Source organism: Typopeltis vanoorti, chromosome 10 (assembly GCF_054136105.1).
Source record: "Typopeltis vanoorti isolate ZY-2024b chromosome 10, IOZ_Tvanoo_1.0, whole genome shotgun sequence".
NCBI classification, from domain to species: domain Eukaryota; kingdom Metazoa; phylum Arthropoda; class Arachnida; order Uropygi; family Thelyphonidae; genus Typopeltis; species Typopeltis vanoorti.
The window spans coordinates 102382761-102403399 of NC_143558.1; the positions used below are offsets into that span (position 1 = coordinate 102382761).

The 20639-nt window shown below is 39.0% G+C and overlaps 1 protein-coding gene across 2 annotated transcripts in view; it reads left to right on the forward strand.

Moving 5' to 3' along the window:
- Positions 1-20639, forward strand: part of Tip60 (Histone acetyltransferase Tip60) — a 298625-nt gene that overhangs the window by 245212 nt on the left and 32774 nt on the right. For both annotated transcript variants that reach the window (XM_090398626.1, XM_090398627.1), the window contains exon 10: positions 832-925. In XM_090398626.1, coding sequence (XP_090254752.1) covers positions 832-925 — 94 coding nt within the window. The remainder of the gene's footprint in view (positions 1-831; positions 926-20639) is intronic.

Consider the following 20639-nt stretch of genomic DNA (forward strand, 5'->3'; position numbering starts at 1 on the left):
TTTTGTTAGCTTTTCAGAAGTACCCTGGATATAAGGAATGGTGATAGATTTAGAGTAATCTCTGTTATGAAGGGGGGGGGGATAATTGGTTTTAATATTTTTTTTATTTTGGGGGGGGGGGATTGTAACCATTGGCTATGAAGGTGTTAAGAATATGATTAAGTCCAGTAGTTAGGGCATTGTTATCTGAACTGATTAATTTTGCCCTGTTATATAAGGTTTTTATAATCCCATATTGTTGGGAGGGGGGGGTGATTGCTGGTGAATGTATTTACCTGTATGTGTAGGTTTTCTGTAAACAGAGAAAGCCAGGGATCCATCAGGCTGGTGTGTAATCAGAGTGTCTAGAAAAGGGAGATTGTTATTGTTTTCCTTTTTCAAGGTAAACTGGATCCTGGGGTGTTGATTGTTCAAGTGTGTTAAGAAGTTGTGGAGTGTATCCAAGCCATGCAGCCAAATACACACATCATCTATGTAGCATAGCCAAACAGTAGGTTTATGTGGAGCCGAGTTTAAGCTGAGTGTTAATTGCAGGTGGTTAATCTCTGCAGTGTGTTGTGTTTGTAAATTTGTGTGCATTCTGCAGCCAGTTTATCTGTCTGGCAGGATGAAAAACTTACATTATGCTAGCCTGCATATATGGAATCCTCATCCATCTGAATATCATTTTAATTGTATTTGTGCATTGTTCTGTATCCTTCTTAACTTTTTCTAGTGTTTATCATGTTACTTGTTGAATCCCATATTTCCTGGTTATGAATTTATTGTATTGTTTCTTGATTAATGTGTTAGAAACTAATTGTTTTATTTTCTTTTTTACTATTTTCAAAGGAAAAGGAATCAACAGAAGATTATAATGTGGCTTGTATTCTTACATTACCCCCTTATCAGCGAAAAGGTTTTGGAAAGTTACTTATTGAATTTAGTAAGTTTAAATACTTCATTAGCATCCAGATTAAGATTATGTTTTTCAATGAATGAAGAGCATTAGTAATTTGCAGAAGTTATATGTAGCTCACATATAAGTGACCAGATGTGAAATGACATAATGAAACTTTGCAAATTTATGAACACAGAAAATAGTTTTTAAATTTAATTTCAGACTTTAAAACTTTTAAAAGTTTAGATGCATAAAGTTAAATCACTTTTAAGTTTATTTCCATGTACTATTAATTCTGAAAGTAATCAGAATCTAACCTGAGTTAATCAAATTCACAGCATGTGCAGGTTTCCTATAGTGTGAACTGATACGAAGACAAAATATTGCTGGTGTAATTTTTATTTCAAAATGTTTACATGAAATTCTTTCCCTATTCATGAATAAAAATCCATACCATTCAAAGTTTATTTAATTAACTGCTTTATGATGTTAAAAGTGACATTACAGTAGAGCAGTATTTTTTGAAATGCACAGAAACACATTTAAAAAAAAAAGACTTCATTTTTACTATCACTCTTCATTATATTCCAAGAAATTGGCATTTGTTCAACATATAAAATATTCTTTGCCATCTTCCACAAAATACCATAAATGATATTAGCTTCAAGCTGTTGTCCTTCTTTCATTATCCTCCATACCAAAAAAAAAAAAAAAAAACATCTGATTTAGAAAGGAAAGTACTTCACAATTTAAGAAGAAACAAGGAGATCATAATTTTGAAGGAGACAGAGGCAATGCAATAGTTACCACGAACATTGCAAACAATGTTTCAAAGATATCTCTCCTTCATTCAGATTCTATAACCTATTCCACTTCAGATAGTGATCCTGCATGGTCAACTCATAAAGAAACAAACGATCATTTTTGCGGTATGCCACTGGTCAATTAAATCGAAATGGAAACACAAATATCTTCACCCTCTGACTCCAAGATTATATGGCTGACTGACATTCCTGTGAGATCTGTAGTTGGTAGTATAAGTTCACCTACTTATCTTTTACCCAAAATCATGCAGGATTACTGAAGAGCCACATTAGACACAGATTCCTACATTAAGAATTTAGCTCATTTTGTTCAGGAAACCATCGATTATTTCCATTTTGTCATCTGACATCCTTGCAAGTCTAGATATAGCTTCTGTCTATATGTGTACTTGTAGATGAAATGTTGAACCTTATTAAAGACCTCCTCTCACCAAATGTGTCACAAGAATTTTCAAGCACTGCTTTCAGTCCAGTTTCTTTAAATTGTCTTTACAGACACTTTATTGGCCTGGCTGTGGCTAATTCCCCCTATCTTCCCCTTCTGCAAATATATTCATGAGAACTTTGAAAAAAAGTTTTTCTTTCTTTGGCCAATCCAAAACCTGCCATTCGGTGGAGAGATGTGTTCATAATATTATTATTATCGGGAGACATGATATTTCAGATTTAAATAATTTTTTAAATTCTTTCAACTCCTTTCATCCAAAAATTCATTTCACATAAGAATTAGAGAATGAAGACAAACTACCCTTTCTTGATGTCCCTTATATGTTCAAGAACACCAGTAAACACAATTTTATTAGACATTTACTAAAAGTTCACTCACACTGTCTGTATCTCTCATCTCTTCACCATCCATCACAAAAAAAATAAGCACAGTTCACACCTTAAAAAACAAGCAGTTTCCATTTTAAAATATGAAGATAAGGAAAAAAGAAGTTCAGTTTCTTCTCAACCAGTTCATCCTTAACAAGTATTCAAAGGACATTATCCAAACAATACTATTTTGGGATGATCTGGGAAAATCCGTATATTGACTTATAGAGGCTCCATTGCCTTTCCATATGTCATCATAATATCAGAGTTGCCTCTAAACCTATCCAAACCATATATAACCTCCTTCAATCTCCAAAAGATAGTAATCCCATCTATTAACTTCCAGGTGTTTACAGAGGTCCTTGTAGTCTACGTTACATAGGTCAGACTTGCCAAATTTTCAAATAAGAAAGGACTATCTTAGTGACATTGCATACAGAAGACCAAAAAAAAAAAAAAAAAAATTGAGACTTGCTTAATACTTCTACAACACAGATCACAATGTCAATTAGGATAAAGCCACCATATGCCCTATCTTCTATTTGCATATCATTGAAGAAATCCTCTATTTGCATCATATCAAATAATTCACTACTGTCATTCACTTATATGGCTCTCTTTCTTAGCAAAAACCAATGACTCATAATAAATTTAGTTTAATCCTTTATCCAAGTTTGAGCAAACAAAGTTTGTGCCTGAAAATATCTTCAGGACTGAGGAAAGGTAGTGCAACACCAGGCAACTCGGAGCAAAGGTGGACCAAGCTATCATCACTCCTATCTCAGTATCTTTCATAATGCAAAACACATCTCCTTGCAGATATGTATAATGTATGCATTAAGGGAAGGGCCACTACCCAGACCGGTTTCGACCTTTATTGAGGTCTCGTCAATAGGAGCCAGGCCCAGAGGTGGAGATACCAAGGCAGAAGCAATGGAGTGGTCATCTTTACATATAGGAGTTGCCAAAAGGTGGGCCACCTTATTATTAAATTACTCTGGATTTAGAGAAAGATGTTGAAAGTTTACTATAGTCTTACCAAGTGCAAAATAAACTTTCAACATCTTTCTCTTTTGATTTCCATTTTGCACTTGGTTAGACTATAATAAACTTTCAACATCTTTCTCTAAATCCAGAGTAATTTAATAATAAGGTGGCACACCTTTCGGCAACTCCTATAGGTAAAGATGACCTCTCCATTGCTTCTGCCTTGGTATCTCCACCTCTGGGCCTGGCTCCCACTGACGAGACATCAATAAAGGTCGAAACCGGTCTGGGTAGTGGCCTTCCCTTAATGCATAACATTATACATATCCGCAAGGAGATGTGTTTTGCATTATAGGAGATACTGAGATAGGAGTGATGATAGCTTGGTCCGCCTTTGCTCCGAGTTGCCTGGTGTTGCACTACCTTTCCTCAGTCCTGAAGATATCTTCAGGTGCAAACTTTTTTGCTCACACTTGGATAAAGGATTAAACTAAATTTATTATAGTCTAACCAAGTGCAAAATAAACTTTCACCAATGACTCATCTTTAGTGATGTCTGGAAGTCATTGATTAGGTCTCTAAACATAACTAATTTTAATCACCTGTGACAGTAGTGAAGAGAGAAACATGCTAGGCACAGTAAATAATAAAATTAGCATAAATATTTACTAACAGTACATCATCAGTGGGGAACAAACAAGGCAATTCAAAGAGACAGAATAAAAGGCAAGCATGACTATAATTCAACCAATAACAGCAAGCGCTATGAGCTAGAAGGATCATATCTAATATAAATAATTTCTAATATTTCCATAAGATAAGAATCTTCTAAACTTTTTTTTTTTTTTTGGTGGGGGGGGGGGTCCATTCTGATTGAAATTTGGCCAGTGCAAGAGGACTTTAGAACTTCTTTGAAGGGACATTCATATTTGAATACACTTCTGTGGAGAAGGCATGCCTCACTCTTAAGAATGCTGCGTTTGGTTTCAGTCCTATGTTGTGTAGGAGCAGACTTTAGAGGTTTAAGGTGTTCAGTGCAATATAAATGTTTGCTCATTCTTTTTTTCACAGAACAGCATGTCTGTCCAAAGTATGTTAGATTACATTCACAAGAAATCTGGTAAACAACAACCAGACAGGTGAAAATTTGACTTTTGTAGTTGGTAAGAATTTATAAATTTTGTTGACAAGTAAATATGTAGGTATTAGGTGAAACTTCTTCAAGAGTTTCACTTAATACCTACCTATAGGTTCAGAAAAGTCAGAAATATATGGAATTAGAACCCATTTCTTTCAGTTGAAGTATCCTTCATTGTAGGATTTTGCTATATGTCAAATGGGAAGAAGGTTGTAGTCATTTGATTCCATTGTAAAGTTTGGATTTTTTTTCATTGCAAAGTTCTGTTGATTCAGTCTAAGAAAGTGGTTAATGCATTGGAATGAAGCCAAATGGAAAATGTATACTCTACATAGCAAACCCAAGAAGAGGGGTTGAGGATAAATGGTTGGAAACAAAGTATCTATGTTTGCAGCCATTTCAAATAATAATAATTAGCAAAGGGTGGAGATAAAGAGCTCCTCATGGCTGTACCCTCATTCTGTTTGCAGATCTTATTTTTCCTGCTAAAATATCCCAGTTGTACCACTCCATGTGAAGCAACTTTTCATGGTGGAGGTGACCTCCCAGTGATGGTTCTGGCCCTTTCATTCTTCCTCTTTTTCTTTGCTTTTCTTCATGTATTCTTCACTCCGCTTCCCCTGAGTCTTTTTTTATTATCCTATCTTTCAGACTACCATCACTGGGATTCAACACCATGTTTGTTGTACAGTGCAACCTATGGATGTCCAGAAAGGAGGAAACTGGTAGTCTTGCACTACTTTGGGAAGACGGGCAGTCCTACATGGTCTGTACAGGGTCAAGAGTGCTGCAATAAGTCTCTTTTCCCATGGTCTGGGGACATGGCCCAAGATATTTGCTATGATGCTCATATAGTGTCTTGGGGGGGGGGGAACCCTGGTTTCACTCTCGAGTGCAGTCATTGCTTGCTTGCTTGCCAAAGAGTGGACATCCATGTGTGGCTCCATGGTGAATGAGGAGCTCTTGGCACTGAACAAATACTGCTTTGAATCCTCAGTTGTTTCAGGGGCCCTAACAAAATTCCAACCAATAACAGAAATAAGAAACAAAAAATGTGATACCAGTATAAATGTACCAGTTTTTCTAATCATCTGTGCAACACTTGAAAAGCCAGTAGTCAGGTTCTCCCAGAACAGTTAAGAAACTATGTTCTGGCGATATCCTTGTAGAAACATCATGTCAACAACAGTCCTAAAAACTACTCAAAGCAACATCAATGGGTGGAATACAAAAAAAAAATAAAATAAAATAAAAGTTACTAGTTAATTTTTTGGGGGGATTTATTGATATTGATATAAGTCAGGTGATTATAATAGTCTTAGGTATCAACTAGGGACAGTTCCATGGAGGGCAGAATTGGAAGGCCAGGATATCATTAGTGCTTAGGAAATTATGAAGAAATATTGTTAACAGCAATAGTAGGCTGTATTCCACAAGTGAAGAAGTGGACACAATTTGGTGTAAAGTGGATGACAAACAATATCGAATAGGAACTGCAATTGAAAAAGAGATTATGGAAGAGATATAAGGAGAGGTGGAGGGCAGATACACAAAGAATACAAGACACATGCCAGGAGAGTAACTAGTATGGTGAGGAAGGCAAAACTGGAATATGAGAAGAGATTAGCATTAAGATCCAAAGAAAATCCTATGGAATTTTTTAGCTATGTGGCCAGTAGGAGGAGAAATGATTGTGGAAGAATGACACTGTGGGATAAAAATGGGAATAGAGTGACTGATGCAGAGGACATAGTGGAATTGTTCATTGAGCACGTTATTGAAGTATTTTATCCTGGAGAAGAAATACTAGAGGGATAGGGTAGGTTCAGGATTTAGAGGTGCAAGAGGAGAGTGTGTTCCAAATACTGAGTACTCTGGATGTAAAGCTGTGGGAGATGGTATTTCACCACGGGTTTTGAAACAATGTGCTAAAGAGCTGACAGCTCTGTTGACCTGGCTCTTCAATAAAAGTCTGGCTACAGGAAAGATACCCAAGGAATGGAAAGAAGGTAAGATAGTGTCACTGCACAAAGGCAATAGCAGAATGGAAATATCTAATTATAGGCCAGTTTGTGTGTCATCAGTAATTGTTATGGTCTTGGAGAAATTAGTGAGGGACTATATACAGCATTGGGGCAGATGAGAGTAATGTTATCTGTGAGAATCAACATGAATTTGTTAAGGGGCGCTCTTGCTTTAGTAATATGATTGCCTTTTATAATAAAGTGACAAGAGCAGTTGATGAGGGAAAGGTTTATACTGCCATTTTTTTGGATTTTACAAAAGCATTTTACAGGGTGCCACATGATAAGTTGATATTTAAGTTGCAGCACATGGGTTTTAATGTCGGGTTAGTCAAATGGATTCAGGATTGGCTGTCTGATAGTATCAGAGAGTTGTGTATGGTGGGGCAATATCGAGGAAGCAGAGGGTTGCAGGTGGAGTTCCACAGGTCTCGTTGCTGTGGAACTCCACTTGTAACCTTCTGCTTCCTCGATATTATCCCATATTTCTTGATATTGCCTGGGACCTGTATTGTTCAACCCTTATATCAATGACAATGTCAATGGATTACAAGGGGATATTCAGTTGTTTGCAGATGATGTGAAGCTGGGAAGGGTTATCAGTAATAGTGCAAATGTGGCAGCCCTTCAAGAGAATTTGAATAAACTAGACAGATGGGCAAATTAATGCGGATACTGGTTTAATGCATCAAAATGTAAAGTCTTGAAGTTTGGGATCTATTGATGGGAGGTTGCATACTTGATTGGAGGAGCTATACTGGAGGAAGTAGGGGACACAAGAGATCTGGGAGTAATGATTGATAGAAAACTAAAATCCATGGGGCATATTGCAAAGGTGGTGAAGGTAACCCAGAAGATTGCTGCAATACTGAGAAGGATGCTGACCTGCAGAGGAGTTATCATTCCGTTGTATAAGACCCTGATCAGACCACACTTAGACCTATTGTTCTCAAATTTGGTCTCTGGGATTTGAAGGGGATAAATTAACTGTGGAAAGGGTAGAGGCAGATAACAAAGATGGTTTCAGGACTGTACAATGTCAGTTACGAGGATTGACTGAGGGAATGTGACTGCAAAGTTTGGTGGATAGAAGAAGGAGAGGGGGATGTGATCGAGATTTTTAAACTCTTGAGAGGCAGTTATGGGTAGATATTGAGGAGTTCTTTCGCTTGGTGGAATGGCAGGAAGGAGCGATGACAAGGGGCCATTCCTGGAAGTTACGAAAGGAAGCTGTGAGCAAGAGGATGAGGAGTGGTTTCTTTGCATGCAGGGGTGGTTGAACCGTGGAATGCATTGCCTGAGAGAGTGGTTAGAGCAAGAAAGGTCAATGAGTTCAAGGAATGGTATGATAGACTTTGTGTTTCCTAAGAAGGACCTCCCATGATGAGTCTATAGACTCCATGAAGCCTGAATAATAATAATAATAATAAATAACAATTATCCCATAAAACACTCTATTCCTGTAGAGGAGTGATTTCAGAATGGGATCTCCTAAATGTTCCTGATGAGGAGATATATTCAGAGGTGAAAGATCAGGGCACGTGTGTGTGGGGTGGGGTGGGGGGAGGGTGACAGGTATGAGATACATCCTGTTCCATAGTGATGGTCACCTGGTTTCAACCAGAAACGTCATCCTTACATTTGATACTCCTAAGCATGGAACTGAAATGGTTGTGGTTCAGCCATCCATGACCAATGTGATAGTAAAGAGTATGATAATCAGTCTTGCTCTGCAAAGAAAGTTAAATATGTAACTGTCAGGGTGATCATCCAGTATACTTCCATGCATGTCAGAAGTGGAAAGATGAAAATGAAATACAAAAAGTTCTTGGCCTCAACCATAAATGGCAACTATCGGAAAGATTTTTTTTCTAAGTTGGTACCTCTGTCATAAGCAACCGTGTTAAATTGCAAGTCATTCTATTGAGTAGTTTTTTTTTATACAGCTGTCGGAAGCCAAAGTGTTGTCTGCATCCCTTGAAATGGATAAAATTGAGTATCGTGCAGTTATAAAATTCTTTGTAAAAGAAGGTTTAACACCAAAAGAAATTCATTTGAAGTTCATAAAAGTTTATGGGCACTCTTCTCCTTCGTTTCCAACAATTAAGAAATTGGCTGCCGAGTTTAAATGTGGCCATACCAGCCTTGATGATGAACCAACGTGAAGGACAACTAAAAAGTATGACAACATCAGAAATCATCGATCAGCGTTTTTCTTCGAATCCAGAGGTGATTGCAGCTATAGAGGGATATTTTGTAGATCTTGTTGAGAACCACTACAGGGACAGGATAATGGTGCTGGAGCATCGCTGGAATAAATGTATTAGTGTTAAGGGAGATTATATTAAAATAAAAATAATTTTGAAATTATAAATTTGTTTTTTTCACTGTTAGGCCGAGAACTTTTCAGACCACCCACGTACTACCACATCTGTTCTGAGATCCTCTTATGCTAAGAAGGTATCAGTTAAGATAATGTCAACATCTACTCATACTCTTATGTTTATTCCACCATTTCATAATTTCGCCATACCTGAACTTTATAATTGTGACTGTTCTCTGTTAATCGCATGAATTGCACAATGTATGGTCCCATTCTGAAAATGAATCCACTTGTGAAAAAAATAATGGCAAGGTTATCACTTAAAGTCAAACTACTAGACCCTTCCACAGAAAAAATGGATACTTCAGTAAGCATGGAAATCAAATTGAACTTATCCAGTGATCCTCCAAATATCCAAAGATGTATTGGATATTTTTCCAGAGGAAGAGATGGACACTGGTCTTCCATACTTCCCAAAATCTAATGAGAAATATAAACCTGATAAAGGTAAGTCCTCAACCTCATGGAAACCAGACAAATCTACGAAGCCTAAACAATATGTAAACTTTTACAATGGAACTGTTGAAGGTTTTGCTAGAATATTGATGATATCAAACACCTGCTGCAGAAACACAAACCTTTTTTATTTCTGTTTTCAGGAAACATATTTAAAACCTAGTGAGGACCCTCTATCACTCTTGTATACAGGACAGAACTGGAGATGGTTCTGCTCAAGCTATCCGTGTGGGCAGCCATACTACTTTCCATCATATACAGCTTAATACCTCTCTGGAAGCAGTTGCAATTCGCCTATCTGTGGGGTTTCTTAGCACAGTATGCTCAATATATTTACCACCGACTTATGAATTAAATGAAATGAAACTTGATTAATTTCATATTGCAGCTTCCTCAGCCCATACTCATAACAGGTGACTTTAATGGACATAACATACTGTTAGGTAGTGCTCACACGAATATATGAGGTCATATCATTAAGTGAATGCTCGACAACCATGACCTTTCCCTTATTAATAACAGAATAAATACCTTAAGCACCAAAGAGATGCATAAGGGTCAAAGCTGTATAACAGAGAGGAGACCTCCACATAGCCTTTAAAGGAATGCATAGAACCGACCAGGGCTTCTGACCTAATGTCCAATCCTCACCTTCTCATGGTGCACCCTCTTAGATATTACTGTTACTATTATTTGACACCTCCAGGGAGTCCAAACACTCGTACTCGTCGAGGGAGGGCACCTACTCTACAACTCTCCGTCTCCAACACTCAACCTCATCGTCTGCACCAAAGCCATCTACTGTCCACCACCATCACTATTATTTTCACAGACAATCGCAAACATCCATGCCTATGGCAGGATCTGAACCTGCATCTTTTGGCTGGAGAGCAGATACGCCAACCACTTGGTCAACCAGGCCGGCATCTACCTGGATACTGAACAAATGAGGATGTGTTGGCAATTTAGGATTTAGCTGACCAAATTGTATTCTTATTGGCTTAAACCACAATATAAAATGATGATACAACATGACAGAATTTCATGCCGGCTGGGGTGTCGCCCAGTTAAACAAGGCCCTGGTTGTTTTTGCTAGGGAACCAGGGCGAACAGCACAAAATCAGCTACTGGAACAAATCCTGAAACACACCCCAACTCAACATCAAGATTTCAATCCAGAGTTCAAGATTGGTACTATCAATATAAGAAGCCTAAATGGCAATGAAATAGAGCTAGCTGAGGAATTGGATAAGTACCAGATTGACATAATAGGGGTGACTGAAACAAAAAAAGAAAAAAAAACTGGTGAGATCTTTCTGAGCAATAAGTACAAAATGTTATATTCAGGTAATGACAATCAAGAAAAAGAAGGAGTAGCTATAGCATTCAACACTAAATACGAGACTAATCTCCTTGAATGGCAGGCAATATCAAGTAGAAGATGTCGGCAAATATCAGAATGGGGGAACTGGACAATGAGACTTATTTGTGCCTGTGGTCTCACAGAAGGTTCTACTAAAGTAGAAGTGAGGAATTTCTTGAGACTTTAGAGAAAGCAACTGACACAATGAAAAAGGAAACGTTGGTCCTTGTTGGGGATCTAAATAGCAGAGTAGGACGTAAATAGAAAATTTGGAGAAAAGAGCAAAGCTAATAATAATGGCAAATACCTGTTGGATTTCTGCTCAGGACATGGGCTTGTTATTACTAACCATGCTCCAACCTAAAAATGTGCACAAATTCACATGGAGAGAAAGAGGCAAGGAATAAGAAAAGTCTCATTGACTACATTATTGTTCATAGTGATATTTTCTCACTGTTCAGTACTATCAAGACTAGACTGTACAGAGGATTTGAAATTGGAAGTGATCACCATTTAATCTTGAACACGATAAAATTGAATTTCATATTGAAAAGAAGAACATGTAAGAAAGTTTTAAAGCAAATGAAAGTTGAGCACATCTCAGATGTCAACTGTAGACTAAAATACACAAAGATTATTCAAGAAGAAATGAAAGAGTTTGAGAACAGGAACCAAACCTTGGAGATTCAGTGGCAAGCCCTGAAGAAAACATTGATTGATTCAGCCAGAAATGTATGGTAAAGTTGTCTGCAAGGATAGAAAAATCAGAACTCCATGGTGAACACAGGAAGTTAAAGAGGCAGTGACGGAAAAGAAGAAAGCAATTTGAAAGTTCCTGGTAAATAAGTCGGCTTGTGCTCTTACAGAATACTGAGACAAATATACGAAAGCTAAACACTCTGTAAAACTAGCTAAACAAAAGTCATGGGAAGACTTATTATTATTATTATTATTATTATTATTATTATTTCCCAAGACCTCATGGAGTCAAAGACTCATCTGGGAGGTCCTTTTATCACACACACACACACATCTCATCATACCGTGTCTCAAACACACTCAAACTCCTTGCAGCCACCACACTCTCAGGCAAGACATTCCAATCATTCACAACTCTGCACGAAAAAAACCTGCCTCTCACTCCCCTACTCACACCCTCTTTATACAGTTTCCAGGGATGAACTCTGGTTCTCCCCTGATCTCCCACTATTCTCTGTAGAACCTCTCCACCATTGATCTTATAACAACCCCTTACCAACTTGTAGGTCTCTATCATATCTCCCCTCTTCCTTCTCTCCACCAGACTCTGCAAATTACATCTTCTCAATCTTTCCTCATTCTCAACATTCCAGAGGTCAGAAACTACCTTAGTCAGTCGCCTTTGGACCCTTTCCAACATCTCTTCATCCTTCTGAAAACCCGATGACCAAATCTGGGCACAATAGTCCATGTGTGGCCTAATCAAAGCCTTACAATGGAACAAGAATTTCCCTACTTCTACACGTCAGTGTCCTCCGCATCATTCCCAGAAGTCTTTGTATTGTCTTCACAATTTTGGCGATGTGTCCCCTAAATTTTAGATCCTTATCCACTCTAACCCCCAGATCTCTTATTTCCTCTACCTCCAACAATATATTCTCACAAAGCATAAATTCTGCATCCCATCTTTGTTTTCCAAATTTTAAAACCTTACATTTTGCAACATTGAACTCACATATCCATTTGCTTGCCCAATCACTCAATTTATTCAAGTCTTCTTGCAAGGCCACAACATCTTCACTACTCTTTATGGTTCGTCCCAACTTTGCATCATCTGCAAACAACTGAATATCTCCATCCAAATCTTCGCTAATATCATTAATATACAAGTTAAATAGTAATGGCCCTAAAACAGACCCCTATGGCACTCCACTAGTGACTTTCCTTTTCCTGGATATCGCATCCCCATACACAACTTGTTGATAACTATCAGATAGCCAGTCCCCAATCCAATGCAATAATGTAATATCCAACCCCATCTGCTCTAATTAAGAGGGAGATGTTAAATCCCATTTTATTTTAATTATTTTATTTTAATTCGCCGGTAAAATAGCCTTTCGGCTTATTACCATCTGCTCTAGTTTGACTGTCAACTTATCATGAGGTACTCTATCAAAAACCTTTGCGAAATCCAAGTATATTACTGTGTATCCTTTTCCTCTGTCCAAAGAAGTAGTCACTTTATTGTAATAAGTAAGTAGATTACGAAAACATGACCTCCCTTTTAGCAAATCCATGCTGTCCATCAAAGATTATACCATTGTTGTCAACCCAACTCTGGATCCTAGTTCTCACAAGCTTCTCCAACAACTTAACCACAACACCTGACACAGAGATAGACCCATAGTTTGATGCTTGAGTTCGATCACCTGCTTTATGAAGTGGCACAATCTTGGCCTCCTTCCACTCTTTAGGAACTTGACCAAGTGCAAGACTCGTATTAAAAAAATATGTCAAGGCAGGTGTCAACTCTCTGGCACATTCCTTCATAATACGCGGTGATATATTATCAAATCCCACAGCCTTATTTACATCTAGTTTACTCAACTTCCCAAACAAACACCTCTTGCTCACTTACAGCCAGTCTCCCCTCCCCATCATCAACTGCCCTCAATCTCTCTCTCTCTCTCTCCATGAAGTCACATTCACAAGATTGAAAGATCTTTATGAACTGCTCATTAAGTATCTCCACCACACATTCTGCAACAGCTGTCTTTATACCATTTCCTCCAATCAATGTCATCCTTCCATAATCATTCTTTCTTTTGCTGGCTACATATCGAAAGAATTCCCTAGGATTCTTTTTGGCTTCTTTAGCTAACTGCTGTTCATACCTCTCTTTAGCTACTCTTACCAACCAAGTCACCCTCCTTGCCTGGTCTTTGTAGACCTCATGAAATTGGTTACTTCCACTTCTTTTATGCTGCCTTCACAATGCCCTTTTTCTCTGTATCACATGCTTAATCTCTTTATTCATCCATCTCACACCTACCTTATTTAACCTTCTCACCCTTGGAATACATTTAGACATTGCATCTACTAAATTGTTTTTGAAAATCCCCCAAGCTGCATTGATTTCTTTTCCAGCTAACTCCTCATTCTATACTACACCTGCAAGCTGTCTCCTGAGCTCTTCATAATCACCCTCCCCCTTGTAGTTCCACATATACCCTTTTTTCACAGGGGTCCTTGCACTGCTGGCAACCACCCAGGTAATTACCTCATGGTCACTTTCACCAATTGGTGGATGATTTGACACCTTATTTATAATTACATCCTCTGGTGAGATGACCAAATCCAAGACCCTTAAACCTCGTGTGCCCTCTGTTACATACTGTCTGAGGTAGTTATCCCTCAAAAATCAAGAAACTCATTTTCTTTACTTCCAGTTGCTATCTCTTCATTCCGGTCTATATTGCCATAATTAAAATCACCCATAACAATCACCCTGTTCTTATTTGCTTGGCTTATTTGACTATACATTTCACTATCACCACCATCCACATTACCAGGTCTATAACAACATCCCACGAAGTATTTGATTCTATTCACCTCTATCTCACACCATACTGCCTCAAAACCACTGGCCCTATTTCCCTCTTGCATCTCTACCTTGTATGGACATAACTCTTTCTCTATCATCAATAGCACTCCCCCCCTCCCTTTTTACCCCTTCTATCTTCACGAAACATATCATACCCTTACATCTCTATTCCTGTCAGGATGTTGTCCTCATCTAACCATGTCTCACTTATTCTGACAATCTTTGGGTGAACAGACGCAATTAGTGCAACCATTTCATCCGCCTCATTTCTTATACTTATAGCATTGGTATACAAACACGACAGCTCATTTCTGGATCTACAGCTAGTGCCACTGATACCACTGACTCGATGTGATCTCTCCATGCTGGACTGGGGCCATTTCACTTTCTGTCTCTTCATTTTAGAACCATTTTCAATTTCATCTGTTTCCTCTTGATCCCTGGTCATCCCATTTCTTTCCTGTCTGCACATGCTCTCACCTCCTCTTGGAGCATCCACCTTTCTCATGCTGTGTACCCCTGCCCACCCTGAGCCTCCCCCGTTTCCCTGCTCCTCTTGCACACCCATTCTCTCATTTTCTGTGCTCATACCACTCACTTCCCCATTCATTTCCACTTCTTCAATCTTTCCTGTCTTACTCTCCTGCTCTTCCACATCACTCCCCCTGATCTGATTCATTCTCTCTATTCACTTCTCTACCTTCCAGCAGCAGTCTCTCCAAGCAACTCACACCATAACCACTTAAATGCAGTGCATCGCTCCCATACAGCTCACTTCATCCCTCAAACAACTTTGGTAAGAACATAGAAAATAAATATCAAGAAGGTGGTAAGATATTCTGGAAGGTGTTGAAGAAGCTCAGAAATGGAGGAAAGATTGCTGTAAAAGGAATTAGAGATGATAAAGGTGACATGAAAACTAGACCAAAAGATATCCTTCAAGTATGGAGTAATTACTTTGAAAAACTTGCTAAATGAAGCAAGCAGTGACAGCACAGTGGTAAAAACACCAGCAGGCATGCAATCAGGAATACATATCCATACTTGAAGTAGAAAAAGCCATCAAAAGCCTGAAATGTGGAAAGACAGCAGGAGTAGATGATACTTGACCACAAATGCTCAACTATTATTATTATTATTATTATTATTATTACTACAGACAACTCCAAAGAGTCGACAGACTCATCGAGAGAGGCCCTAACATCATGTCAAGAACAACTATTCGACATTCACACAGTATTTATCGTACCTCGCCTTGAACTCATACATGGTCATAGCACCCACAACAGACTCTGGCAGCTTATTCCACTCATTCACCACTCTCCAAGTAAAAAACCTAGCTCTAACACCCCTGCTAACCACATTCTTGCCCAGCTTCCATGTATGGCCCCTAGTCCTCCCACCACCAGTCCCTTTATCAAAAATATCTTCTGGATTAATCTTATAGAAACCCGTCAGTAATTTGAATGTCTCAATCATATCACCCCTTTTCCGCCTATCAACCAATTTTTGCAACCCACAAATCTTCAACCTGTTCTCATAAGGTTCATTCCACAAACCTGCTATCATCTTGGTCACTCGTCTCTGGATCCTCTCCACCTCCTCCCCATCAAGAAGAAACCCTGGCGCCCATATCTGGGCACAGTAGTCTAGATGGGATTGTTCCTCTGTATCGAACCTTGATAAGGTTCGATACAGAGGAACAATAACTTGTTTGTCTCTGCTTGTTAAAGTATTTTTCAGAAGCCAAGTGATTTGATGAGCTGATTTAGCCACTTTTGCAATGTGTTCCCTAAACTTCAATTCCCTATCCACCAACACCCCAAATCCCTGGCCTCATCAATCTTCTGGAGTATGGTTCCACCAATGTGATATACTGCTGCTAATCTTTTAACCCCAAAATGCATAACCTTACACTTTGCCACATTAAATTGACATCCATTTTCCCTAGCCCAGTCCTCCAAACTATCCAAATCATACTGCAAAATTTTGACATCCTGTGAACTCGCAATTGCTCTACCCAACTTTGCATCATCAGCAAACAAGTGAACACTTCCTCTCACATCCTTTCCTATATCATTGATGAACAAATTGAAAAATAGTGGTCCAAGAACAGAACCCTGTGGCACACCACTAGTCACAAGCCATCTTTTGGACTCAACTCCTGAATAAACCACTCTCTGGTATCTCTCCATCAACCGCCCTCCTATCCATCTCACCAACCCTATATTCCATCTCCATCTGCTCCAGTTTACTGATTAGAGTTCCATGTGGTATTCTGTCAAAGGCCTTGGCAAGGTCCAGTAGAATCACTGTAAACCCATTACCCTTATCCAGTTCAGTCATCACTGTGTTATAAAACGTGAGCAAGTTACTGAGGCATGATCTACCCTTCACAAAACCATATTGCTCCCCCATACAATATCCCATTTTCATCTATCCAATCCTATATTCTTTTCTTGACTAATTTCTCCAAGACCTTGACAATGATTCCTGATATGCTAATCGGTTGGTAATTTACAACAGCAGTCTTGGAACCTCCTTTATACAGTGGATCTATTTTTCCCTCCTTCCACCCCCTCGGGACTAACCCAGACCCGAGATTCAAATTAAACAAAATGGTCAAGGGTACTGACAATTCTTTAGCCACTTCACGTACAACATGAGCTGGTATACCATCCAATCCCGCAGATGTGTTGACATTGAGGTTTTGCAATAGACTACTCATCTCCACTTCTTTCACCACAATTCCCGTATAATCTATTGGTTCATTCATTTCTGCAATGTCACCACCTGGATGATATATTCTTGCAAAGTTCTCGCTCAGTAACTCAACTATATCAACTGATTTGGTTCCCTCCCTGCCATCGGCATTCTTTAAAATCATTCTGCCATATACATTTTTTCTTTTACTTGCAACATAGCGAAAAAAACTGTTTAGGATTCTCTTTAGCCTGCATGGCCAATGTTCTTTCATAAACCTTTTTTGCTTTTCTTACCACATTCATTACCCTTCTGGCCTGCGCTTTATACCGTTCATTTGCCTGCCAGTCACCTTTCTCCTTAAATTCCCTCCATAGTTGTTTCTTTTTTTTACAGCTCAAGCTTAATGGTGTTATTCATCCATTTAATCCCTACTTGATTTATTTTCGTAGACAGGCTTATACGTTGGTTATGCATTTCTAAATAACTTAGGGAATTGAAACAACGTAGATCCGAATATAAATTAAATTATATTTTAATAGATATTTCCGATATTTCGGCAATGTCACATTGCCATTTTCTAAAGGAACTTACAAAAAGGCAGGTGCACACAAGACAATAACAATACAGTAACTGAGAATGAAGATTTGAAGCTATCGTTCTCCTAGAAGTCCTGATAGTGCCCTCTGGAGGGCTAAGTAGGCGTTCTTGGCCGTTGAGCTGAAGGTCTGCTGATGTATGCCTCCCAAATTTGGGCAGTCACATACAACCAAATTTGTTGAGGTTTGGAGAGTTTCTTAGGGCAGAGGCTGATTCCATAAATAATCTTTCGAATTTATATTTGCTTCAGTGTATTATTGTTGCTTTCTTCCACCGTATTCTGTGGCGAGTATCCAGAGCATGGTCTGCAAGACCAGAATGGCTATACTTGTAAAACCGGATGTAGTCCTTGTGTTCAGAAATTCTGATATTCGCTGTCCTGCCTGTTTGGCCAAAGTACGACAGTTTACAACTGCAAGGGACCTGGTATACACCAGGTAGGTCTAGGGGAAGTGGTTGGTCTTTGGTAGAGCAGATAAGGGATGCCAATTTTCTGTAAGGCCTGTAACAGGAGGTGAGGTCATGTTTTTTTAGAATTTTGATAATTTTTTCTGAGGTGCCTCGGATGTAGGGAATGGTGATGGATTTAGAGTAATCTTTTTTGTGGAGGGGGGAGGAGGGGGGTTGTGGTTTGTAGGTTTTAATATTTTTTGGATTTTTTTTGGGGGGGGGGGTAGCCATTGGCTGAGAAAGTGTTGAGGATGTGATTTAGCTCAGTGTTAAGGGCTATGTCGTTAGAACAGATTAGTTTAGCCCTGTTGTATAGTGTTTTTACCACTCCATATTGTAGTGAGGGGGGGTGGGGATTGTTGGTGTATGTATCTGCCTGTATGGGTGGGTTTTCTGTAAACTGAGAAAACCAAAGTTCCATCAGGCTGGCAGGTGACTAGTGTGTCTAGGAAAGGGAGGCAGTTGTTTTCCTCTTTTTCCAGGGTGAACTTGATTCTGGCGTGTTGGTTGTTTAAGTGTGTAAGGAAGGAGAGGAGTGTTTCAGAGCCATGTGGCCAAATAGCGAACACATCATCAATGTAGCAAAGCCATATGGTTGGTTTTTGTGGGGCAGAGGCTAAGGCTTTTTCCTCAAAGGTCTCCATAAAGAAATTGGCCAAGGGTGGTGAGAGTGGTGAGCCCATGGCTGTCACCTCTATTTGTTTGTAGAATTTTCCCTGCCAAACGAAATAGCCTGAGTTCATTGTGAACTGAAATAGGGCTGAGATATTGGGGGAAAATTTAGCTTGGATTAGCTCTAAAGTTTCCTTGAGTGGGACATTTGTGAATAAGGAGGAGACGTCGAAGCTGACCATTATGTCAGTATGTTGGAGTGTAAGGTTTTCTATGCTGGCTTTGAAGTGGGCTGAGTTTTTTATGTGTGATGGTGTGTTGCCAGTATAGTGTGTGAGCTCTTTGGCCAAATGTTTAGCTAATTTGTATGTGGGGGAATCAGTGCCATCCACTATGGGACGTAATGGCACATTTTCTTTATGTATTTTTGGGAGTCCGTAAATACGGGGGGGTATAGAGTTAAACGGTTTAATCTGTTGGTAACTTCTACAGGCCAAGAAGTGACTTTCTTAAGGAGCCTGTGAAGTTTTCTAATTTGTGAGTTGGTGGGATTGTAATTGATAGGGAGGTAAGTAGCCCGATCTAATAGAAGAGCATTCAGCTTACCTTTGTAGTCCTTTTGGTTAAGTACTACAGTTGCATTTCCTTTATCCGCTTTGGTGATAACTAATTCTTTATTATTTCTCAATTCATGTAGGGCTTTAAATTCCTTGTTGGATATATTGGTTTTGGGTGGTTTTGCTATGGAAAGGACACAAGCTACATCCAGTCTTACACTGTTGGCGATTTGATGTGGAAGGTGGCGGATTCCTCTTTCAATCTGGATCATAATATCTTCACTTGGTATTTTTCTGGGCGCAATGGCGAAGTTGTGGCCACGTGAAAGCACGTTGAGAGCTTCAGGCTTCAGGGTGACTGAAGAAAGGTTGATTACGGTGTTGGTAGCAAGTTTTGGATTGACGGTAGAATTCTTTTTTAATTTATCGAATTTCTTCATCTGTCGGCCTCGTATCTTTTCAAACTCTTTGTCTGCAGCGGTACACGAGATGTCATGTAAAATTGACCACAGTTCTTGATTCAAAGTGCCTGAAAGTTCATCTTTGAGGGTACGAATAGCTTCGTTAATTTCGGCTAAGCCTAACCGCGTGGCGGTGATTTGTTCGCGAAGTAACATGTAGCTAGCGCGGCTGTATATACGGAGCTCTTTTTGCGACACAAAACGGTGCTTCAATTTTACACAGTTTGGGATTACCTTGTTATCCCGGCAGCGTTTCAGGAAAGTCAGACGATTTAATTGTCTAGACAGCTTCAACTTCATTTTACCATATTGGCGAGCCTTCCGTGCGATCGTATCTCCGTGGATGATGTTGATTCTCGTAGACAGGCTTATACGTTGGTTATGCATTTCTAAATAACTTAGGGAATTGAAACAACGTAGATCCGAATATAAATTAAACTGTATTGTTATTGCCTTGTGTGCACCTGCCTTTTTGTAAGTTCCTTTAGAAAATGGCAATGTGACATTGCCGAAATATCGGAAATATCTATTAAAATATAATTTAATTTATATTCGAATCTACGTTGTTTCAATTCCCTAAGTTATTTAGAAATACTTGATTTATTATTCGGACTCTAGGTATACAGTCAGCCATTGCTTCATGCAAACATTTCTTAACTGCCTCCCATGCACTATCAACTTTGAGCCCTTGCAGTTGTACATGCCATGGCACTGGACCAATCAAACTCCTAAGCTTGTCATACTTACCAGCCTGAAAATTTTCACATGTACCCTGTCTTAATTGTAAATTCCACACCTTTAG